Source organism: Vidua macroura, chromosome 3 (assembly GCF_024509145.1).
Source record: "Vidua macroura isolate BioBank_ID:100142 chromosome 3, ASM2450914v1, whole genome shotgun sequence".
NCBI classification, from domain to species: Eukaryota; Metazoa; Chordata; class Aves; order Passeriformes; family Viduidae; genus Vidua; species Vidua macroura.
The window spans coordinates 60,550,836-60,577,297 of record NC_071573.1 but is presented as its reverse complement, the minus strand read 5'-3'; the positions used below and the strand labels follow the sequence as shown (position 1 = coordinate 60,577,297).

At 35.3% G+C, this 26,462-nt stretch overlaps 1 protein-coding gene across 4 annotated transcripts in view; it reads right to left on the bottom strand.

Annotated features, from left to right (window-relative positions):
- Nucleotides 1-26,462, bottom strand: part of EPB41L2 (erythrocyte membrane protein band 4.1 like 2) — a 108,859-nt gene that overhangs the window by 34,050 nt on the left and 48,347 nt on the right. For all 4 annotated transcript variants that reach the window (XM_053972986.1, XM_053972987.1, XM_053972985.1 and 1 more), the window contains 6 exons: nucleotides 25,922-26,134; nucleotides 12,874-12,978; nucleotides 9,051-9,093; nucleotides 3,060-3,135; nucleotides 1,357-1,575; nucleotides 831-918 (listed from right to left, as the gene is read on the bottom strand). In XM_053972986.1, coding sequence (XP_053828961.1) covers nucleotides 831-918; nucleotides 1,357-1,575; nucleotides 3,060-3,135; nucleotides 9,051-9,093; nucleotides 12,874-12,978; nucleotides 25,922-26,134 — 744 coding nt within the window. The remainder of the gene's footprint in view (nucleotides 1-830; nucleotides 919-1,356; nucleotides 1,576-3,059; nucleotides 3,136-9,050; nucleotides 9,094-12,873; nucleotides 12,979-25,921; nucleotides 26,135-26,462) is intronic.

Genomic DNA, 26,462 nt, shown 5'->3' with positions numbered 1-26,462 from the left:
TTCCAGCAAAGATAGAGGAGGTAATGGATAGGTTTCTGAGCATTCTTTTTCACTGACAGCATTTGATGCTAGTTTTATGGGCTACAAAACTAATCATTTACTGATACACTACACAATACAGCAGAATCTCATGTCCTGCCCAACAACAGGTCAACTACATCAAATGCCAGCACTGTCATTATGGAATTGCTTCACTGGCAGAACTAACAAAACAATATTTAACCACATTTCTCCAGTACTTAAAAGTCTCGGTTTTCTTTTTTAAATGCAAGACTGATATGCTTACAATACCTTAAATTTCCTAATGATTTGAGATTCTGTATTTATGAGAGGGAGTGGGAGGAGGTTATTAGTTTGCCTTTTGAGGTTTTAACCAAAAAAAAAAAAAAATCCACTTGAAATGAAAACTTGATTTGACCTACCCCAGGAAGTGGAAAAAGCACCAAAATCCTCCCCCATGACCTCCCCCCCATATTTTTTTAACTCTCATGGTACTATGAAAACAATTACATGTTCCTTTAGGCTTTACTTTATTGGCCCCACATCTCTTTGGCATAAAAAATAAGACATTTTAAATGTCTTTATTTGCTCTTAGGAGTGAAATATTATTTCCAAGCTGCACATGTCTATGCACTAAATAAACTTATATATAAATTCTACTGATGTTAGAGTTATAAACTGAGTAATTATTAAAACCAAGAGATAAAGGCCTACAGCCAAAAATTAAGCATATGACTTTTTAAAAAATAGTCTATATATATGTTATTTATTTTCTTTAATACTTAGCATGTCTCTCTAAAACAAAACCAAACAAACCCAATCCCCAATACCTTGGCATGATGTAAATCCACTCCATACATGGAGAGTCTCTTAGCATTTTCTAGGAACTGGGAATCCGCCTGTGCTGGAGTCAAGCCCCTAAAACCATTGAACAAACTTTGAGTTTATTGGCAAGAAACCATGTATCAAAACTGAGTGGAATCCTGAAATTCAGACTGATAGAAAAACCTCCATTTATAAGGTATCAAGAGCATTTTTGCTCTACAGGAGAAGTGTTCTTTCACAGCATATTATTTTACTTGAGTACAGATTTCTACCTTCACTCCTTCAAACAGATGTATGTTGCTTAAACTAATTCATATAAAAATACTTTTTCCCTACCAAGACCTTAGTGCAACTACTATTTTCAAACTCAACTGTCTAAACACATCAAAGCAAGAGCTTTTAGTTACATAAGAAATTATTTCCAAAGTAACAATAAGTTTACCTCAGCAGTTTTACACACACTCTTAGAAGAATTGACATAAATGTGACAAAGCATGATGACTTCTTTTAATCCCACTGTATCTGACATACCTATGTGTTTTGTGTAGCTCAGCCACTTTCTCTTCCATTTCTTGAGTCTGATTGGGTGCAAACTGGAATTCACTGATATAATCACTGCTGTGCTCCTCTGGGTCATGATCACCCAGCTCAGCCTGCAGGGTATATGAACCAAGGAGGGCATGAGTCACAAAAGAACAGGGCAGTCGGCCAGATACAATATCCTGGCGAAGCTGTAGGCACAAGAAATACCTGCAAGACAAAGGAAAAAAAGATCAACCAAAGAGAAAGAAGAACAAAGAAAGGGTTACCTATGGCACATAATGAGGAATATGGCAGAATTCATCAAGATACGTGTAATTGGGTTAAGTGAGTTTTAAAGTAAGAAAATGCATTAATAATGACCTTATATTATTTGAGCATTACTACCACACAGAAAATTTCACGTGATTTTTAAGGCTCAATATTACATTCATAAAAAATGTGAAAAACAGGAAAAATTCTGATTTCCAATATAAATGAGTAAAAAGCTATGTAGTTTTAAACAAAAGCTGACTTAGGAACTTGTTTAATTCACATTTTAGCCTGTAGTTATCTATGGTTTAAAAATATAAGCTATGCATTTCTTTGACATTTCCCTTTGGCTTTGAACTTTTATATCCCTTGCAGTTCACATGCTAATCATATCATGTAATACACAAAAGAAATCTAGTTTAGTACTGAAACCATAATTACCTTTCTTAAACCATGTATGTATTAGAATTCAGTCTTTCAGGTACTGTATACAGCCTTCCACCAAATTTAACAAGTTAAACATCAGCAGACATGCCCACCTTAGCAGAGATTTTTTTTTTAATGTAAGTGAAATAAAGTCTTACTAGTAAAACTTAGATTGAAGATATAATAAAAAAATGTTTTTATGAGTTGAACACGCAATTGAAAAACCAACCAACTCACTGAAAATTTTCAAAGAAAATACACACAACTTCTTGTAAATACATTCTGTATTAAATGTATTTGATGATGCTACAAATCCCTATCTGTAGCAATATATTAGCTGCACACTTGCATAGTTATCTTATTTTGTGCAGAAGACTGATCCAATGCAACATGTAGTACTAACACATATCCTGCCTCGGCAGAGTCAGCTAACTCTAAACCAAAGTATGTCGGTTTCCTGTAACTCGTGAGAAAAATTAATCAGTTCCCTGCACTCTATCCCCAGTTATCAGCCTTGCAATCCTACTTTTAGGTGCTTAGTATACACCACATTCCAAGTATTTTCTATCTAAGAAATTTGGAAGATAATTATTTTCAGGTTTTATTACGTTTTATTGCTTTATTTAAAGCACGTGGGTAAATCCACATTTTCATCCACGTAGTCTAGATAATTACCGAAGTATCTTGGATCCCTTGAGCTTTGCTCAAGACCCCCATGCCCTCATTTGTTTCATAACAAAGCAGCAGTCTGATAATAAACCACTGACTTCTTTCACATACTATCACTCGCACCTTACCTGCTGCCCAAATCATATCCCCACTTATCATTTAATTCTTCTTGCTCAGGTTTTTTCCAGAAGTTTTCATTTTACCTTTTCAACCTTGTTCCAAAAAGCAGTTGATGTATGCAAGAATATCTACAGTGTACAGTACACACGAACTGAAGAAGAAATTCTATGTGGCTTTTAAATTAGAGTAACAGTAATTTAAAGTTTAAAATTAGGGCCTGTGCATACCTAGTGATGTCTTCAGTCAACTGTGACGGATCAGGGGGATAGAACTTCACATTAAAGGTGAATATCCAAGGTAGACCTAAACATGGGAAATATCTGATTGTTAATCTCAATTAAGTCCAAGTAAGCAAAGAAAAAACTTTATTGAAAAATGTTAGAAAGTAGAATAAATCCTAATCACTGAAATCTTGATGGAAGTTTTTTTCTGGTTTTTACTGTACCTTATTAAGAAGCATAGATTATTTTCATTAGCAGGTAGAGACCCACAGATATAATGAAAGATTAGCATGTTAAAATTATTTTTGAATAATGTTTTACAGTAAGTTACACAAATATCAGAAGACATTTTTAATTTGAAAAAGACCATAGTATATTAACACTTCGAAGATATTATGTATTCAAAGGCATTTGCATTGAATTTGTATTTATTTCCAAGTCCTCCAAGGCTAACAGTCTCCTCCTGTCTAAACTTAGTTTGAGAGACTGTACAGTAACTGTGAACATGAGATATCAAAATGAGCTTTGTGTTGTTGTATATAACAGAAAGATAATAAATTATTCATTGAAAATGCATGGAAAATAAAATATTAGCCATTCCTACTTTAAAATATTTTTCTGGTAAACACCACATTAAACAACTACAATAGCAGTGATATTTAAATTCTCATATGTTAGAATTGTTAATAACACACGCATTTTTTTAAGCAAAAGCATGCCTAAAACTAGATTAATAATTTGAAAAAGCATAAAATGTTGCCTTTAGTCACAGCTCTGTTTTTAAATAAATTTTTAAGATTTGAAAACTAAGTCACACATGAATAATTAAAATACATTTTCAGAATGTATTTTGAACAGTAAATTATTTTAGAAATCTGTGTTACACAGATAAATCATGCTTTGAAAAATATGTCTTTCTACAGCAACAGAAAAAGACTGAAATGCCACGTTCAATATGATGCTAGAAAAAAGTGCTGACATTATTTAAGGTTACTTTCTTAAAAAAACATCTGTTCTGAAATTCCGTATATACTAAAGGTAAAGAGGTGTGTCAGAATTCCTAATGTCTTCCAGCGTTTAAAAAATTATTTTGGTTTTTCAGACATGGCTATTCACTGAAGCACTTCAATTTTTGTTTCAGTGTGAACCTCATTCTACACATGGTTACTAAGCCACTATTTCTTTTTGAGAGCTCGGGGTTTTAGTGTATCTTAACATTCCCAGATACCAAGTTTTTGCACAATTTTGTGTACAAAATAAGGCAGGACCCTTAAATGAGGTCTCATTTATCACTGCACTGCCTACTGCAATGCAGTGCAAAACAGAATTAAGACAAAAATACTTTGGGAAAAAAAGTCTAACAGTAATGAATAGATACAGTATAACAAATACAGTTGATGATGGAATAGATTAACTTACTTCCATCATCTCCCAGGGAATCAGCATAATTTAATGAAAAGACACTGATATTGGGTAAACCAAAGTGATGAGTATGAGCAATAGGGCCAAACTATCTACACAAAAAGCATTCAAGGAGAGCTGTCATGCTAACAGAGCTGGAGAAATGGATGAAGGATGTACTAAACCAGTCTGCAAGTTTTTCCTGGTCTAAAATTGCAGTTAAACTAGTCACATACGAATTACTGTTTAACTGCTGCTCTTTCTGGTCAGCACTTCTAGAGCTACCTTTCAGAAAGCACTGCAGCCAGGAGACTTAGGTGTGGTTTGAAGAAAAAAAACCTGAAAAACTATATTCTCTGTAAAAAAAGTGCATAAATCCTGAGTGTGGTTTTTGGGGGTTTTTTTTGTTTGTTTGTTTTGAGGTTTTTTGGTTTTTTTTTTTTTTTTTGGGTTTTTTTTTGGTTAAAAAAAATCATATCTCTACTTACACTGATTAAATTGCTAATTTATTGAAAAATATTGAGGTTGATTTTGTACTAAATATTTTCTGGACAGCTGGTGACCATATATTTTACCTGATTACTGAAAGCACATTTATCCCCTAAATATAGAGTAGCAAGTTTATTACAATGTGCACAGTCTATATTTCTACTTTACGCTAAAGCAGACTTTTTATAGCTGCACGAACGAGGCATATAATCATAGTTGTCCTCATATAATAATGCACATTATTGCTGGCTCTTCACAGAGTTGGTAGCCAAGACAAAAAAAAAAAACCAGCCCCAAAGCTGATTTAAAATTGTATTTAGCATTCTGTCCCTGATAAGGCTCTCTGTTTTGTTTTTCAGTAGTATGGGCTACAGAAATGTCAAAAATTTTTCTAGCCAACTTGTTACATCAAAAATGCTCCTGTGGCAACTTTAGGTCCATTCTTAGAGAAAAGAATGCAATATAACCAACCAGCTAGCAGCATACAATTAACATGATTCATCCCATTTAAACTGGAAAAAATCAGTGAGGGTTTTTTTTTCCAGTAAAGGCTTTTTCTGGCTTTTACTCATGATCTCTTGTATATCAGCTTTTACAAGAAAACCCTTCTCTTGGCACAGGTACTTAGTTTTCTTCAACAATAACAATCTACACTCTAGTGTAATCAGCTTAGATGAAAATTAGCTACAACACTTACATATATATAGCTAAATATATATAAAATAGGATGATATAAAAAATAAAGTGAACCTGCATAAAGTGACCACCATATTTTGGTGCCTCAGCATACCCATACATTTTTTAGCATTAAAATCAGACAGCCAGAGTTGTGCACCTAAAATGCGAGCTCTTTCCTAATTAATTAATTAAAACTTGTCTTAGTTCTCCAGTCTATTCTGTTCCCAGAACATCTGAACCCTCTCCATTTCTTACTAGATATAAAACACAAAATATGTGATGTGGGAGTATTTTTGCAGTAAAAATACTAACCATGCTGCAGGCTAGAACACCATTAAAATGACATAAAATTACCTTTGGTTTAAACAGATACATTCTCAAATTGCATTTTGTATAAGGGTGACCCAACACACCCTCTGTGTCATCTGAGATTTGACTATTTCAAGGTCATTTGCTATTGCCTGTACCATCACAATATTCTAAGCTGTGATTCTCAGTTTTGCAAAAGCCTGAATCCACTTGAGATGTACCAATTTTCAAAAAGATAGTGACAGAAATGTAATTACCTACCTGTCCCTGAAAGAAGTAATTAGAGGTTTTAACACAAGCCAGTGGATAGCCAAGTACATGAGTTAAAAAAAGTCAAGAATTCATTTTCCTGAAGAGATCAGGCTGGCTGAAAGCAAACAAGATTTTTGTCACCTTTGTAGCCCTGAGAACAGAGACAGTAATTTGTGGATCATGTTCATTAGCTGAAGTAACATCAGTAATTGCTGAGAGCCAACATAATTGCCCAGCCAAAGGCCAACCTGTACAAGTAAGAGATTGCACAGAGGGGCTGAGGACTGTGACACAGCAAGAGACAGCCTGCAGAACATGACCTGGGGGAGACTACAGGATTCTTATTTTGCCTTTCCCAATCACAGGTGGTACATACATCCCCAATGTGCAGAGTATTGGTGTTGCTCACATTTAAGAGAGAGACAGGCATTGTAAATATTATGTTGCAAACTGATGTGTTGAACTACATTTCTGAAAGTGTCACCTTTATGTGTTCCGATCAATGTATTTGTCCAAATACACTTATCTAGCATGCTAGTGCTTCAGTTTGTGCCATACAACAGAAAAAGAAATCACCAAATATTCAGAGGTGGAAGGGACCCACCAAGATCAGCAAGCCCAGCTCTTAAGTGAATGGCCCACAGAGGGTATTGAACCCACAACCTTGGCTTGTTTTTTGCTTTTTTAGCACCAGGCTCTATCCATCTGAGCTAATCTCAGGTTCAAAAGTTCATTTGGTTAATGGTCATTTTCAACTTTCAAACAGACTAATAGGTTTTACAGTTATCTTAAATTTAATGAGTATTTTTGTACACAGGATTTCCATTCTTGATTAAAGACAAACATATTTAAAATTAAGTCTGAGAAGAAAAAAGCCTCATTACTTGATACTTATGTAGCTGGAGGATTAACTGTGCCTGCAGTAAGATTCCAATATCTGGAAACTTTAATAGACTAATGATGAGGAACACAACTAACAGTATGCTAATTACTTGCATATTAGTGTAACCAAGCATCATTTTAAAATCCTTAAAATCATATTCTTACTTCACTGTTTGTTTTATTATGCCTATCAACTCTGAAATACTATAGACCAGAGGGGAAAAAAAATCCCATCATGATTCCTCATTCAGTAACTGGACTTGTTCTCCAGTATAAAATGTAGGTCGTCATGCTGTATAGAAAATCAAACCCCCTTAACATATATTTCTGTAGTGCATATGATATAGTATTAAAAATAACTTTGTCTAGTGCATCCAAAAAAATTTCAGGTGAGTTCTTACACTTCAAATTTGTGACACTAACTTGTAGGCTAGATAGCATGCAAATTGCTACAGAATACAAAAAGATATAAACTTTTGTATCAACAAAGTTGATACAGAAAGTATCAACATCCTCCATCTTTTGTTGTTTACTAAAACCAAATCAAACAGCCTTTAGCCTGCTTTGGACAATTAATAGATTTTCACTGAAGACCTGCAGAAGTTCCAATACCAGTAACTTTTCCTTAATTAAAGGTGTGGATGCTACTTGCGTATTAGTACATTCACTGCTTTAATAGGTCTAGTTTGCTTACACGAGAGCATGTTGGATTAAAAAAAAAAAACAGCTTCCAAGGATGCTTCTGTAACTTTCATTTCTATGATGAGAATATAAACCACACCTTCCTATTAAGGGATTTCATCAATGGGCAAAGATGTGAAGAAAAAGGAATTAACACTACTGTGATTTCTGGAAAAAGTGAGTATTGCCTCAAAACAGTGGAGTTAACAGCAGTAAAGAAACCATCTATCATTATAACTAACACATTGCTGTTCTTAATCACAAGTACAGTCAGTTTCTTAGCTTAAATTCTCATGTTGTAAGTCCAGGCTTGTAAATATTATCATCACCCTCTTCTCCCCACTTTCCTATCAGGTACTACGAAAGGTTTCCATTAAAAACAAAACAACAACAACAAAAACCCTAGTTTGGCCACAAATGGGTAAAGCAATAGCAGTAAGTTCAGTAAGGGCAAGGGATGTCTAGCATGTTTTACTGGCCACTTATTTGTGATATGTAGACTCAGGCAGAGTATTACCTAGATTTACTGTCCATACACTCTCCATTTACTACAAAAGCTACCCAGCTAGTGAAGGGTTTTGACAGAGCTTTATGCAGAGTAAAATAAATTACTCATCATGTACTAAGTATAGGAAGTAGAAAGGCATTTCAAGCAGATTCAGTCTGAAATGTACTGTAGTGAGACATTCCAAGATTATGCTTTCTATTCCATCTCCATTCTGAAAATGATGGACATTATCAAAAAAGTCAATGGTGGACTGATCACTATTGAAGAATATTCATTTTCTGTAAAACATATTAATTCTCTTTTTGTAGGTTCATATTCTTCTGGTGATTCTTTGAAGTAAGAAAGTCCTATGGCAACAATCATGACCATCTTTGCATGATCGCATTCTCCATCCAATATCAGCACCAAATATCAGCACAAAGTTAAAAAACATCTACAGTTTCAAGATACAAAAATATCAACTATTTCTCACAAAACAAGGGAAAATTTTGGGGCATTAATATATTTGATTATTTAATATAATATCATGATTAATCATTATAATATAGTGATATAATAGTAACATATAGTATAATCATTAACTTCTACAGCATAATGCTGAGTGACTCCCTCTCCCCTACTTGGACAGGGGATGGAGATAAAAGATTTGCTTCCTTTTTTAAGGTGAATACATCACTATCAGATAGAAATTATTTTAAAGCTGTAAGCAACCGACATCCAGGCTACTAAATTTCTGAAGAATATTTCTGTGAGAAAAAAAGAGGAGCATAATAACATCTGAATACAGAAGTACTTACTTCGAATTTGTCTCTTAATTTCCTTTGAAGAATCTAGCCAGTTCTGAAAAAAAAAAAAACCAAAAAACAAGAAGCAAACCACAGCCAGCATTTAAAATCCTCAATATCAAAAATACTTTGATATAATCTGTGCAACATATTAATTAGCTTTTACATTTCAGTTACTACTGACATGTTCAAAGAGACTGTTTTGTGGCAGATCATCAAAAAATTAACTTTTGGAAGTGAGACTAAGGAATCTGTAACATACATTCATCACTAACTCATACAATCCCGTTTACTAGTTTTACCCATACGTGTTAAAAAAAAAACAGGTTAAAAGACTAGGAACATAAACATTTTAACTACAATTACTGAGACTTTCCTTCATTGAGTTTGAACCTTTACTTCCCATAGCCCCACACACACACACAAGCACATTCATGGAAGAAACACACAAAGCCAGCCTGACAGCAAGTCTTGCAATGTTTCAAAGACAGACGTGAAATACAGGGAAGAGTTAGACACTGCCTTGTGAGGCCAAGGAAAATATCTGCTTTTTCACAGGCCACTGCAGGTACTTGCAGTTTTAAGTCTAAGGGAATACCTCAGTGCAGCACAAATGTTGCCAAAGGCTGATTTCTACCAATGTTTCTCACCTACCTTAGCAAAGCAGAGCATCCTGGGTATAATGTGACCCACCTTTTTCAATCTATGGTAGCAAACAAATTCCAGATGCAACGCTGTTTCCCAATACCAAATATCACAGTCTATATTACAGGCTTTTGCACCTGAAGTCCATCCTCTTTCAAGAAGACAAAAATGCTAGTCTAGTTTCACAGATCTGTGTGAATTAGGAGGATGTGCAACTACATTTCTGCAGTAGTGCAAACCTTTAGCATAGATCGCCCCTGCTGACAAAGAATGTGTCTCCAATGAATATGGACTAACACACCAAGATCCCTGTTGTAAATTACCTTGGTCCAATTAGATTTCATCACCAGTGCACCAGGTGTATATTAGATTAATATTATTTACAAATTAAAAGCAAAACTCCCTTTTTATAATTTATTACAATTGTAATGTTTTAAAAAAGACAATTTCACATTTCTTGCTTTGTCTGTGATCTCTACTTTTCCACAGCTATGATAATTTTTCCAGAGAAGTCAAAGTCCATAACATTTTTACAAAGGAAGAGTTAGAAATCACTTCTCCAAAATCCTGGATACCATTTATAATGCTTAAGTCAGAAAAATTGCTTTCTCTTAGAAGAACCTTGACATGGAAAGGTCTTGGAAGACAACATAAGTCTTCAAATAATTTTAACTGAGACACACTTCAGCTACAGCTATCATCCTAGGTTTTCGGTTTTGGCAAGGATTCCATTCTGAAATTACCGACAGCCATATTCTTGCAACTACAATAACTCTAGAAGGACCTTAAATCCTTACGTTTTAGACACAGCATCAAGTAAATAAATAGAGAATATAGCATGGAATAACTACAACAGCAAAATAGGATTTCAGTGCTTCATCTTTCATCACTACAAAGCAGGAGAAAAGAACATACAATACAGACTATGCTGCAAGATGATAATCTCTTCTTTACACAAGTAATACAGTTCATTTTCTGATTTTTCCAAGCCTGAAATAAGCTTATTGGAAGCAGACTTAGCCACCAACTTTCATTACTGCTCTGTCAAATAAAATCAGATGCTATATTCCATTTATAGGCACAGTTACAGAGGTGGGTTTTTTTTTGCATCTGTGCCTTTTGTCATAGATAAAAACAAACACCACAAAAGAATTTACCCTAAATTAGAGCTCTTAATGCAGAATAGACAGGTCTGTCTTTCAAAAGAAAAGATGAAGTGTATACACACTACTTTGCTCCAGTAGGCAGAAATCTATTTGTTTAATTTGTGAATGGTAAGGTTATAGATGAGACAAAGTAATGTATTGTCAAAGAACAAAATGTTCTCTACCAGTACAAAAGTATTTTGTACAAATCCAGAAAAGCAGCATTTCCAGCTGGCTCCCAAAACATAAGAGCAGAAGCTTTCTAACACTTCTGCAGACCAATTACAGTGTGAATGGAGCATTCATGAACTTCTGAGGGTGCAATGCAATGAAATCTCTAACTAAACTTCAGACTAATAAATTTAACATTTCCAAAAAATGAAAGAGTTTTAAAACGTGTATTAAAGCTAACAAAAATCAGTCTGATTGGAAGACATAACCTCTCTCCCAGCTGCACAGGACACCCATGGAGAAAAGTTAATGGGACTCCTCCTCCAATGGTACCCCGATGGTGCATTGGGGAGCAGCTCTAATTCAACAGAGTGCCTGGCACTCAGTCGCTACACGCCACAGCTGCCGTTGCGTTCAACAGCTGGCTCATAAATGGGTGGCTGTGATGAGTGCACAAGAATGGGAAAAACACATCATTCAGCATTTAGTACTGACTGGCCTGGAGGTCAGGGATTTGTGGCATTTTAATCTAAAAAGGCAACAGTCATAACAGAAAAAAATAATAAAAAAAAAGGAACTGGTACCAAAATTAAAAAGTAACTCAGTACAGAGGTGAACAAAAAAGAGGGGCCTAAACATAAATCAGCTAGGAAAGGGGTTTTTTTAAGTTTCTCCAAATAACACTAGGAATGTATTTGTATGAAGAAGAAAAATCCAGCAACTCTAGTTGTTTAGTCTTCATAACAAAAAGAACCAGATTTCCCCAGAAGTTTTTAAATAAAAGCCTGCTGCTGTCCATAACCCAGGTGAGAAGTGATCTATTCTGCTTTTGAATAAGGACCCCATTATCAGATATTTCTCAATTTATGTAAATACCTCTTAATTTACGTAAATATGAGTGTTGCTACAGTACCACCTTCACACTCAATCGATAAGGAATTCAAGGACTCATTCACACTGAAAGAGACCTCTGGACATAACTGGTCCAAGTGTGATTCAAGAGCCAGTTTTGAATTAAGTCAGGTTGCCCAGGTTCAGATCCAGTCAAGTTTTTAGTATGTCCAAGGAAAAAGACATATGAAAAAATAGATGGGTCTTTTTAAAGAGTGGACCTCAGTTTCTCTATTCTAATGACTGAAGAACACCAAGAAAGTCTCAGCCTAACTAAAAGAAAGAAAAAAAAAAAAAAAGAGGAGGAAAAAAAAAGACATAACCCTACACCAATCCACACTTTTTTGCTCAACTTTCAAAAACCCAAAGCTCCCTATTTTATCTCCTGGGATCTACTCAGTGGACTGTTTTCTGGTACAGCTCAAGGATCCCAGGTCTAATATTAGACCTTTTCTCTCTGAGCCAGAGATCAGACTGCTGTTTTATGTTATTTTGTTGTGTATATACAGTACAGTTTTTTAATAGTGAGAAGCACAAATAAAGCAACAAGTGAAAATAACATATAAGATTATGATATTATTTAGAAGATCAACAAAGATCTTCTTTATCACTAGACCAAAGACCAAATGGTATTTAAGAAATCCTTTCAAATGCAGTAATCTCAAATGCCATTCATTTATAAAATTAGCATCCAATACCAGTGATGGACTAGCTTCAGCCTCTTTACAAAAGCCAAAAATTTTCTTTAAACTTAAAATTAATAATAAAGGAACTCAAAGGCCTTACAGACATAAGTTGTTACAGACTTATGGACTAGATTATTTTCATGTTCACAAACAAAGCATTCTTACACATCTATGAGAAAAGGCAGCAAAATTTACTCAAGTGTTTGAAACAGTAAACATTTAACAGAATATACCTCACTGAACTATTGAAGTGAGTGGCAGTGATGAAAAACAAACAAAACCCTCATACAGGCTTACCTTCTGTTCTGAATTCTCATAAAACAACAGCCCAAAATAGTCCTTTTCCAGTAAATTGAGGTGTTCACATACTTTATCAAACAGCACTTGTCCTCTTGCTCTTTTCTGAGGGGTAGGAGGGTAGGAAAAGAGGGAAAAAATTAAGGAAAAATAAGAAAAAAGAAAATTAAGATACGTAAATCGGTAAGGTTCTTAATTACAGATACTGTTATTCGATGATACTATTCAGGAGAATTTAAAATATACATAAAGTGGATTATAAAACTGTAAGCTTTCTTACAAAGACTGTTCACCATACTTCAAAGCTATACATATCCTTGACAAAAAAAGTAGAGAAATTTCAATGTTTTTTTTTTCAAAACCCAAAACAACAACAAAGTAAATACACAAGGAAAGTTCAATACCTGAAAAACTTAAATATTATTAATTATTAAGTGTCACTAAATAGTCTTGGTTTTTCTAGATCTTTATTTTTAAAGTAACAGAAGACTTCTTTGTTTGAGCCAACTTTTTCTATATTATCTTCTAAAACTTAATATTGTTTCTACATTGTTAACTTTAGCATCTTTATCATTTTGGTATACACCTCAGTGACTTATGAATCCCATTATATGAATTGACTGAAAAATAAAATGTGTTATCTGCAAAAGATAAAAAGAACAAGCAGACCACTAAGAGCTGATGCTCAGACCAGCAGAACCAGCATGCAAGCAGAAGCTGAACACATGCAACATGTCTAGTCATCTATACTGCAGTGGTTTGTTTTAAGGGGCAGAAAATAAGATGGCTGCTTTCTGTCTGTGTATTTCTGAAATCACAGTACCCAACAAATTCATTAGGTGCTCAAAAATAAGAAATCTTCAAGAAGTTTATTTTTCCTAAAAATACGATTTGTGGAAATCAGTAACAAAGGAAAAAAGGTTTTATTTGAGGTTCGTTTATGTATCATAGCCTGCTGCTTTATAAATATAGTAATTGAACACTGATAATCATTTTACCATATTCTTAAACAGTGTTTTACAATGGCCACTTTCAAGCTCACTCAGTGAGCTTGGTATTACTAGAGCTAAAGGAAATGGCAGTCAGTACTGAAGTTTTATCTATTCTTCTTGTGACCTTTCCAGCAGCCTTCCAGTATCTAAAGGGGGCTTAAGAGAGAAGGGAAGGAAAGGGCAGGTAGTGACAGGACAAGGGGTAATGGCTTTAAATGGCTTTTAATGGCAGATTAAATATTAGGAAGAAATCCTTTACTGTTGAGAGTAGTGAGGCACTGGAACAGGTTGCTTAGAGAAGCTGTAGATGTCCCATCCCTGGAAATGTTCAAGGCCAGGTTGGATGGGGCTCTGAGCAACCTGGTCAGGTGGAAGGTGTCCTGGCCTAAGCAGGGGCTTTAAAAACTAGAAGTTCTTTAGGGTACCTTCCATCCCAAACCATTCTATCACTCTGTGATTCTCGTACCTGAAACTGGGAATGTAAACATTCCATATGTTTGTAGTGCCAGTAATGAAAACCAGTCCAGGCTCTACTTCTGTGCGCCAGGTTTTAAGGAAAATCTTTGCCTCCTGCTGACAGGAGACAAAGACTTAGAGCAGACGGCTCACACCACATGCTCAGGGGTGGGAAGATGAGAAGTTCTTTCCACTGTTCAAATCTGACCATGACTGGCATGCAGTCTCCAGTTTGAACCAACTCCTTCATGACAGCTCTGCTATTTGTGGCATTTATCATAGAGGCCACAACATGGCCTTTTCAAAGGTCTGCCAGCTTATAGGAATTTTTGCATTTGCTTAGATTACAGATTTCAGTAGATGCCACACACCACTGCCATTCCACAGAAACACCATTGGCAGCCCCTGTGTAGGCCTGGGTGACACTGTGGCCATTGTCCCTGCAGACAGTGGCAGAGCACTCCACGTGCCCCATTCCAGCACTCCCGCAGCTCGGCTCCATGGCACAGGGCGGTAAAGGCCAAGAGCGGAGGGAGAGGGGAGAAAAGAAGGTATGCACTGAGCACAGAGTGAAGGCATTGTTGATTTATTCCCCAAGAATCCAGAGCTTTATTCAAAATTGCATTGTCCAGCAGACATTCTCTTCAGGAAAATCAGAAAGCTTTTACAGAAGCAAAATTTAAAAACTACCACATTTAGTAGCCCAAGTAGCAAGGCTAAATCAAGAAAGTAGAAGTCAGAGTGACTTCTGAAATAGGGAGCAGGGAATTTTAAGTCTGTTTGGTACTTTCAAAAAATCTTACTCCTCAAGAAAGATTACTACTTCCTCTAGGCATCTGAAGTAACCACTTTATTTTCTTGACAGCTTTATCTTCAGCTTAGTAAGAAAAATTACCAATATAGAAAAGCAGTAAATTGAAAGCAGAAAAAAATATAAGCAAGAGAGAGTTCAAAGAATCTTAGATGCATGTAATAATAGGTACCACTTTTTTTCCAAAGTCAATGTGCAGGTCAGTGATCACATCTTGCAAATGCAAGCTTCAGTTATACAAATTTCAGTAAAGGAAATCTATAGATTAGTGCAAAATAATATATGCTATCATATCAAGCCCCCATCTGGAATCAGATTTTTTTTTATAAAGTGTATATACTAAAACCCACAGTTAATATCAAGTCTTTGATGTACAGAAACATAAAGCAGGCACATCTACAGGAAATATATGGCAAGTATAACTGTAAAATATTGCACAGTTTCTTATTAGGAAGTCATAATAAACAAAGAACTTGGATATACTAAGCAGTGTCCACTGTATCTTTAAACATCTTTTTGTCAGTTCATGGTTCTTCCACATAATGAAAAACTTTACCATGTCACAAAGCCCAAGTCTGTGAGTCTATATTCTAGACAGAAGCAAAATGAAAAGACATTATATCATCAGCAACTAGTATTTATAGAGCTCTATTATGGATTCAAAAGCATAAGAAGCCTCTCAGTACCAGCAGTGGTTTTCATTATAAGATCCTATTTGTAGAATTGAAAGACACTGAGTCATTTCAAATATATATATATATATATATATATATATATATATATATATATATGTGTGTGTGTGTGTACAGAGTGATATAGTTTTAAAAATCTAAAGGGGTATTTAATTTGCAAAACCAAACTTTTCAAGTGCAATTCCTTTGTAAACCATTTGGGGACAGGCATTACTACACAGTTTAAATTTTATGATAACATAACTTTTCTGGAAACATTCATGTTCCTAGTAGAATATCTCTAAACATGAACTGAAGATAACTGTTGTGATCCAATCAGTTCAGAAACTAGAAATATTTTAATAGAGCAGGGCACTCTTAAGAAGACATCATCATGGTTTGCACAGTGTGTTATTTTTTAGAATGGATTCCATTTCATTTTCCACCAGGTGTTTGAGATGTTAACTGATATTCACAACCAATGTGTAAATTATAATCACTATTCTTATTATATGTATGCAAACTTACACATTTATGCATCCATACACACATATGTGTTCATAGCACAACAAATATTCATGTTCCAAATTAGAATGCAGAAATATCAGTACAAGTGTAAGTCCATCCTTGCTTTCACAAGAAGGGGAGCCCATTCAACCTAGCTATACCAAGAGACAGCGCCAGCAGTTAAAACACAAGAGTACTCAGATCAGCTGTATTCTGTATTGCTGCCAAGTTATGTTTTCTTTTAAGTGAGAACATAAAAAGAACACATGTAACCAAGGTTATTCTAGTACCAATTTCAAGCTTGTACTTAAGACACTGCAGATGCCACCTCATAATGCAACCACCTCATAAAACCAGAGGTAGCATTTTTCTGTCCTTTATATCCTTCTCAAAAGAAGATCAAACAAGAGCAAAGCAATTGCAGCTGACATACACAATGGAAATTTCTATGCAACTGGGAATTAGGATATCATGGCTGTTTGGCTATATGATAGTTGCCAACTACTCATGCAATATAAACATTCACAGCTACCAGTTCTGTTCAATACATTTATCTATGATAGGGATGCAGGAGTTGAATGCACTATTAGCAAGTTTGCTGGTGATATTCAAGTGGGAGGTGCTACTCACTCCCTTTAAGGGATGAGAAACCCTACAGAGCAATGTGGATAGATCAGAGCATTGGGGAGTCAGTGGCATGAAATTTAGCAACTGCCAGAGTCTGTACCTAGGACAGACTAATGTTGGACACAAGTATAAACTGGGAGAGGAGTGGCTGGAGATCAGCCCTGCAGAAATGGATCTGGGAGTGCTGGTCAGCAGCAGCTCAGTGTGAGCCAGCAGGGAGAGCCTGGGCAGCCAGGAGGGCAAACCCCATCCTGGGATGCATCAAACCCTGTTCAACCACTCAGACAAAAGAGGCGATTATCCTGCTGCACTCAGCTTTGGTATGGCCACACCATACCAAAGCCCACAAATTAAGAAGGACATCCTTCTTAAAGGTCCCTGAATATGTTCAGAAGGCACCAACAAAGCTGGAGAAAGGGCTGGAATCAATGTCCTAGAGGATTGGCTTAGGACTTTGGGCTTATCTAGGTTACAGAAAAGGAGGCTGAGGGGTGGCCTCATTGCTCCCTACAGCTTCCTGAGGAAGGTGAAGAAGAAGGTGCTGAGCTCTTCTCCCTGGGATCAGTGACAGGACATGTGGAAACAGGCCAAAGCTGCACCACAGAAGGTTTAGATGTGACATTAGGAAGCATTTCTTTACCACAAGGGTGATCAACCAGTGTAATAGCTTCCTAGGAGGTGGCTGATGCTCCAAGCATGTCAGTGTTTAAAAGTTATTTGGACCTTTAGGTCAGCCCTTGTGGCATGAGTGCTTTCTTACCTTAAAGGGTTGGTCATCAGGCAGCTGAACTCGATGACCATTGGAGGTCCTTTCCACCTGATACAATCTATCCTATTCTTATTCCTTCCTTCTCGTTTCTGTAGCAGTAAAGGCAGAGGGAAATCTCAACATTCCCAGCCCTGCACTAGCAAAAAGGATTGAATGGGCAATCATGTCCCAGCCTAGGCACTGAATGTCTCTGTGTGGGAAGGAGGCGTGTACCATCTGATGGAAGTGAGAGCTGTGGATTATCTCAAACTAACTCAACCATTTAAAGAGATTTTGGGGGAAAAAAAGCCAACAAAAACAAGTACAGTTTTTTAAGTTTTCTGTGTCTATTCAGTTAATCTGGGTTTCCATAGAATTGCAGAATTCCACATATCTCTTCAGAGATCAAACCCTTAACCGAATGCAGGACATGCTTCCAAACGGAGTGACTTTTTGAAGTGTGCAATACCTATTATTTCCCCAGAGACTATTTTTTCTTCTTGTATTCATTTTTAGAAATGATTGAGCCATTTCCCTTGGATAAATGTAATAAAACATTTTATAACAATTGAGAACAACAGTACTACATCAGAGTGAGGGTCCATCTCCAAAGTGGCTAACCACAAGTGTCTAAACACAAGCACAGGAGCAGTGCACAGAAACTGATTAACGATGAGACTGGTATTTGCCTGAAATGCCAGTATTTTTTCAGCTCCAAAAACATTTTCAAAGACACATATTTACAGGAGGAAAAAGGATTCAATTTCATTTTTCTGAATCGGTTTAAGAGGCAATGCTCACAGGCATTAAACACAACACAATTCTCTAGCCAGGCCCAGGCTAATGCATTCTTCAGTTTTGTTTAAAAAAATCAAAACATCCCTTGCAGTCTGGCAAAGGCAAGGCCACAGAAAGGAGAAGCTGGAATATGAACCAGGCAGTCCCTGCTTCCTGAGACTTGAAGAATAAGGACTGGTACTTGTCACACACAAAAGAGGAGGAGATGCGCAACAGCCTGAGTTGTTTTCAAAATTACGATGCATATCAATGACAAGCATATTTTTTGGCCGCAAAAAATTGCTTTGCTGCGCTTCTTGGCCAGTGATGCATGAAAAGTGCTCTCATGCCTGGCCTGCACTTGTATTTCATGCAGGGAGAGCTGAAAAGTGCCAGCTCCTGATGCTGCAGCAAATCAGAGTGCCTTGTACAAACAGGAACCCTGAGGAAAACCAAACCAAGGCAATACAAGAGTTCACTCCTGCTACAAACTTGGAGTGACAAAGAAAGGCAGAGAGGAAGGGCATGAGTGGTGCCTTGGAGGCACAAAAGCAGCAGGAGAGAACATAGGCAGAATGGCCCAAAGGAGCCCTTGGCAAGGAGCCATGCTCAATGCTGCAGAGGAAGGCAAAAATCCCCAGTGACTGAGATGACTTCACTCATAAGCATTACTTTCAGTGGTGTCTGTTGAATCTAGACAAATATTTTAAGAATGTGCCAAATTTAACATCATCCCTGTTTTCCTTTTTCTAAATAAAAGATGTCATACTTTAAACAGACCACTAAGTGCTTGAATAAACCTAGACTAGACATCTGAGCAGTCAGAAAAAGATTTGCAAATCAAAAGTCAGCTACAATTAAACATCTGTTCCATATCAGCTTCATTCAGAGTTTTCTTAATTCAGGGTTAAAGATTGATCTTAATTGTACATTGAGCAAACATATTTTTACTTTGTATTAGCAAACTGTAAGTAACCATAGAGTCTGTGTCAACTCTGATATATTTCACTTGTTCATACGTGCATAAAATACGGTCAGTGCTGGCATCCTTTAAATGCCTTTTGTCATAAATATTTAATTAGACCACTGACTCAGTGCAGTAAACAAACCCAATAGGATCTTCATTTGCTTCTAACTAGCAATCATTATGCACTTAGTACTTCTTTTTGTTTCTCTGAACAATATTATTCTCTACTAAAACACAGTTTATATTTCAAACAGAAAATCTAAACTAGTCTTTATTGCAGATCCCAAATTCAGTGACAGAGTTTCTTCACAACTATCTACAAAACTACAGAATGAGAGGGAAAAAGCAAGTTTATTTCCCCCACAAAAGCAAGAAATACATGTAGTTCACAGTAACATATTAGTAATTTATACCTCCCACTGAGATCAATTATGAGGAAATTAGTAGGTCAAAATTACATCATTTGCACTGTGTTAAAAAATTAAAATTTCTCCTAAAAATTAAGTCTTAAATATTCCAGTAGTCTGCCCATTCAAGCTATTAAAACTCAAATGCCATTACATCTCAAATATTACACTATTGAATCATGAACCAAGGTTATTTTATCCTTTAATATGGTTCTGTCATTTCAAGCAAGCACAATGTTCAATCACAGTCTTTGGCAAATACCACTCATTAGCTTTCATCCTCAGTACCTTGAGAACTGACTGTGATAGACTTAGAGGCTGTTATTCCTTTGACTCTCTTTAAAGTAATGAAAGTTAACTGAAAGTTTTTTAACAGTTCACAGCCTGTGAAAGTTGTTTTAAGTCACGCTCCTCCAGAACTATTCAACAATAGCTCCTTTGTCTTTCCATCTCTTCAGGCATTCACATATTACTCTGAAGATTCTGAGGCTAAGTAAGTGTTATCTTTAAGAGTTACAATAGTTTTAAGCATAAAATAATGAAAATAATTGCTCATGCTCTATGAATGCACATATTGTGTACATGTAACTCATGTTGTTTAGTATAGTACTTGCATGCAATAGTATTTAGTGATTTATTTCAGAAGATTCCTTTAAAGCAACAAAGCAAAGAAAATCAATCTATTTTATTAATATGGAACCTATGGACTTAAGGAACTAAAATAGTAAAGTTAAAGGAATTCAATATAACATTGTAATGGAGGATATTTTGCTGCCTTACAAAACTTTACAGATTCCAAAATAACAATATAAAGCACATTTGAAGAGTGGCTGGTATAAATCTTCATAACACTACTCCCACCCAAAATTTAATTCCCCAAAGCAAATAGCCAAGATGCAGAGTAATTATTTACAGACCACATTTTATAAACCATGCAAGATTACAATCAGCATCTTTGCATTGGTGAACTGAATGCAGTTCATTTCTGGGAAAGATCAAAAACCACAAAACGCTACAGTGAGAATTTCAAACTACAAAGAACTGAAGAACAGGTTTCACCTAGCACAAGGTTTAACTCTCACATCATGGACTTCTCTAGGCAACAGTGGAGTACCTTAGGTGTTGTATCTACACTGGCATTCAGACAAGGATACTTGGAGAAGCCATACTCCAGAACGATTACAAACTAGGTCCTTCAAATTTGCATCTTTAATGAAAGTACAAAGACAAATGAGAAATAAAAAGAAAATAATCACAAAACAAACTGAAATATCTGTTCAAACAGTTCCACAGATAAAGAATTATTGACTTTAAATTCAAACTGTCAAGTTCACATCACTCAGGCGATCTACTACGGCAAAATAAAGACTTCTCAGGGAAATAATAGATGACTCTCAGAGGTGATAAATTAATTTACAAAGTAACATCAAAAAAAGACAAATATCTGAGATTTACTTTATACTGAAATCTAAAGATCAACCATGTCAGGCATGCCTGGAGCAATGGGAAATACATGCAAAAACAAGCCAGAAGAAATAACTCCATCTCAAATAACACTAGCTGCCTGCAAAAAAGAACTTAAAGTAATTACCAATACATACAACCCAAACTGCAAAGAAACAAGAAAGGTTCAAATGTACCTGTACTCCTACAGCAATATTTAATGACAAATTCTGAACTATGGAAGAACAGCATCAAATTATAGTCATTTGCAAAGACATTTTAATACTTCATTAAAAACATGCTAATTCACCAGGAGTGAACTTTTTTTTCCCCACAATTTCATATATAAGTATACTATCTCAACATCTTAAAGCTATATGCTTCCCAAGTGAGCACCGCCCATCCATTTCTCATCTGTACCACTCACCACAGGAATTCACTTTCAGAACATTTTGTCACAGAAACGAGTTTTTGTTCACTCTGATATATTTCTCAATGCACCTTTAAGTCACATAGACTTCTTTTTTCCAAGAGGTGCTTTAACTCAATACAGATTCCAAGAAAACACCTCATTAGGCAGAAGTCACATCAACTTCATATTAACTAGACTTTAAATTGTAATAAATCCCTTTTTATTAACATAATAGATGCTAAGTTTGTATATGTACCTAATTAATCCAAAATAAACTGATCTAGTTCAAGTTAGAACAAAATGCACATACATGCAAATTTTTAGCTATAATTATTAATTGGATTGCAATTTTTGCTGGTTTGTAATTTTTTTCTTAAATAGTACATATATATTCAATTTCTTACATATACTTGCTCCAAAACCTCTCATCTGAAGATTCCAGAGTACAAAAAAAAAAAAAAAAAGGTGACGTGATATACGATTCCTTTATGCAAAACCTACTTCCATCTGTGTCTTTTTCAGCTGACAATAATGTAGCATTAACCTCTTGCTTACAGGGATCTTGCTGTACTGAGACAAGAAGATCCTTGAGAATATAAAGATTATTATTATTATTACAAAACCCAATCTGTGGTAGCCAGGACAGAAAACAAGAATGTAAACAGACACAAATTTGCTTTAGCCACATTACAATTACAGGACTACACCAATTCACTTAAATTAATCCCCTCTGCCTATCTCAGCTTCATACTATGGAACTTAAATGTTTCAGAATATAGCTGAACTCAATTTACAGCAAGTTAGGATATCCACTTGTCACTTGGTAAATATTAAATTTCTAAAAATGTTTAGTGAAGCATGGAGAGCCTGGTTCAGAACAACCTCTACAGAGCTTTTGCTGCCTAGTCTAAGTGTCAGAGATGATACATTTTTAAAAAAGCTAATTCCAGATGCACCGTCACTAAACACCAACCTTAAGCAAAAACTGTAGCCTCCTCTTTTCTAATACAACTGTTTTACATATTCTGTAAAAGCTCACCAATACTTTCCTGAATTGAAATATCAATTTTTTAAGTTTGAAAAAAAAAATCTATTTCAGTCATCTTTGAGAAATTATTCTAATTTATATATGTACCAAATGTTACTTTACAAAATAAGAAACATAATCAGCTTCAGTGTTGGAGGGGAATGGAAAGTGGGGGAGGGGGTGGTTGTGTATGTGTAAAAACTGGGTTTTGTACAAGACATTATATGAAACAATGTTTCCTTCTTTCCCTATTCAAAATTCAAAATCATGTTATAAAAAATTAAGTATGTTGAAATGTTTTAAATCACTGGAGCTGAGGAAACATAACCACAAATGCATCTAAAACAAAATTAAGCTCACAAAGCAAAAGGGAATATAAGCAGGATAGAAATCTAACTATCACGTGGACAGGAGTTTAGAGAGCAGTTTCTGGTCTACTGAAATGGCATTTCTTCCTAAGCACACAAACTATTGTCAGTGGATATTCTGTTCTCTCAGGAAAAATTACGAACAGGATGGGTGGACAGAAAATAGAATGGGAATAAAGTAAAAAAACCTGTCAGAACTCTTCATCTAGCATCTTAATCTATACTAAGACTGCTTTTTAATATAAGGAAAAATAGAAGGAAATTAAGAGAGATGTCAGACTGAACAACTAGCATATATCATGGAATTCAATGAGCAGTAACAAAAGAGCTGTTATTTTAGAAGCTGTTAATAGGAAATGCTAGGGATATTATACCTGAAGTCGTCTGCCCTTCTAGACAGTATGAAGTCTTAAAGTGCAGGCTTGTAATTGTACAAGTGCAGAACAAGCCTAGGAGTTCTCAATTACTTAGGGGATTTATCTTCCTTAAAAAAAAAAAACACCAAAATACTAGAGAAAAACAGGTACTTGGACAGCCATAACAAATAGGTGAGACTTTATGCAACTGCTTTTTCCTACAAGCAAAAATAAGTGAGCTATAAACTAATATTGCTAAAAGGGCCATAAAAAACTATGAATTTTAAGAACCTAAGATGGCATTAAAAAAAAGATTCTTGAAAATAAGAATGACATTTGCTTTTCCAATCCCCCCCAAAAAATCCCAGGAAGTTCCCCTAACTGCTGGGACATTTCCAATACAGTCAAGTTTGGCCTTGAAGGAACACAGCCAGCTGAGTACTCGTGGGTGTGTTCTATAAGGTCCCATGAAACTTGTCTCTGCATCTCAAATGTTCCCACATGTAGCCATAACCCTCCCTTTTTCCATTAGTTTCCAAATCACATCTTCAAGCTTTTGCCATTAACCATTTACTGATTAGAACATACTCAACATGGAAGAGTAAAGCTTTTCTGACTGAAACAGCTTATGTTCTAAGAATAATTCATCAACACTTATTTTTTTAAGAAACAAAGTATTACTATTAATTCAAGATTTTCTATTTAGATTCTAGTGAATCTAAGGTATACAATAGCTGAAGTATTAAGTACTCATATTATGATTCATCACTGTTACTAATTAATTGCATAATATTATATCTACTAATATGCCACAAAACTCAGTATTTAGTTACTGCTGCAAATCCTGATCAGCCTTGATCTGTGTGCTGAAACTGAAGCTACTGCATCATGGCTTTCTTTCCACTTATGGCTGTTCCCAGCTATTGCCTCACAGAAAGACACACAGTAGGAACGAACAACTGGGAAAATTTAACAGAGACTAAATTAATGAGGTTTTGTTTTCCTATTTTGTTTTCTTTCACAACTCCTTTTAGTTTATGTGAATACAAATTGATGCAGTTCTAAAAGAAAAAGGGAATAGGATTGCAAGTCAAACAGAAAAATCCTCAGTAATGTATTAGCTCAGATTTTATTACTGATTATCATGAAGGTTTAGAATGGCTATTAGAAAAAGACAAGATTCTACCAAAAGCCATCAAATTACAGTAATGAAAGGTATTTTTCACTTTTACTTTGCTGTTAGCAAGTATATATATTTTAAATATAAAGAAGCTGGTCTACAGTCCATAGTAAACTGGAAAAGGCATCAGGAATGTGAAAATCATGACAAGTGCCCAAAACTAAAACCTGACTTTCTTGAAAGTCAACCAACATAAACTGGGCTTTGACTGCAAAAATTTTGATTTTTTACTTTTTCATTCTTGTATCACTTCGGTAACTTTGTAAAAGCAGAAATAAACCAACATTTACCCAAACACTAAATATTGAAGGAAGACTAAAAAAGAGTATCAGAAATCTACTAGGATCTTTTGCAGAAAGCACAAACTGAAATTTCAGTTATCAGTTGATATAGCTTTCTGAGCCTTTAAGTATTTTGATATGGTAGTACAGCATAAAAAACTCTACATGTATTTAAGAATGTGAATTCATCCATAAAATCGCAGTCAGCACTGCTCATGTCCTATAAATAATTCAAATAAGCATATAAAACAAATTGTTTCTTCATGACTTTTTTTCCCTCCTAATTGACTTTTACTATTGTTCTTACATGAAAGTCTTACTGCAAATAATGAGAAAACTTATTTCTTGGCAAATGACTTAACTGGATCATGACAAACTTAAAATAGTGCAGTTATAAATACAAAATGGTATATTCTTAGATCTGTGGTAAGCCACAACTTCATTTAAGTCTCCTTTCAGGATGGGGAAAAGCCCAGGAAGATGAAACTCACATAGCCTTTAATTAAAGCAGAGATACCATTCAGATTTAAACATCCTGATTTATGAGGAAAAAAAATCCCAAACCAACAACTATTCCAGGGCTACTACCCTGCAGTCAATTTTTGTGAAAATGTGGAACTAGAAGAGAACTTTGAATATAAATATGTGTTTTATAGCTGTAATGGAATTTTTCTTTCTGAAGAAAATTTATTTCAAACTTTAAAGTTCAAAAAGTTTAAATTTATCTCCAGCTGAGATAACTTTAAAAAAATTAATGAACTCAAGAAAACTTTATTAGCACATGTCCCACTACCTTCAGGAAAACCTTAATGTTTTAGAAAAATAAACAAATTTGAGCTGTCAAATAATCAGCTGGTGTAGTGCATTTTTAAGAATAAACTGATATGGTTTTAAAGATGTAATTTTAAACTGAAACATTAACTTACTCCTAGCGATAGTGTTAAACACTCAGTACAGTGAAAGCAAGTTTTCTTTTCCCTACAGAAAACACTCTTTATATAATAACTTGATGCCTTACCTCTAGGTCACAGCTGTATTCCGTGCCATCCAGAAGCATCACCTTACACTGCACAGTTTTGATTTTCTTTGGAGACTTCTGAGGAATGTTATCTATTTTAATTTCAGCTGTCTGCACTTCTTTTGTCTCCCTTTTTTCTTTTTCTTCTTGTTTTTCTTCCTTTTTCTCTGCAACTTCCTCTACTTCTGTTTCTTTACCATCTTCTTTGGAAGGCTATATAAAATACAGACAAACAAACTCAGGAAGGAGGATATTTTAAACTTGTTCATTCCTTTCATAAGCTACTAATAAATAAGTCAGTAACCATTCATTAAAGTTATGCACATACTGGAAACACAATAACCAGCATAAGCATTAAGGTCTTTAAGAGACCAGACATTCTTGTTCTCAAACCAGAGGAGGTGCCTTTTTTCCCCTTTCCTTGAAATGAGATTTGGTTTTTTTTAATATGAGTTATTGGCTTTCTTCCAAAGAGAAACAAATTTATTAAGAAGCTCCAGGAATTATACTGAACGAAACCCCAGTGTTTATGAAAGCCAAG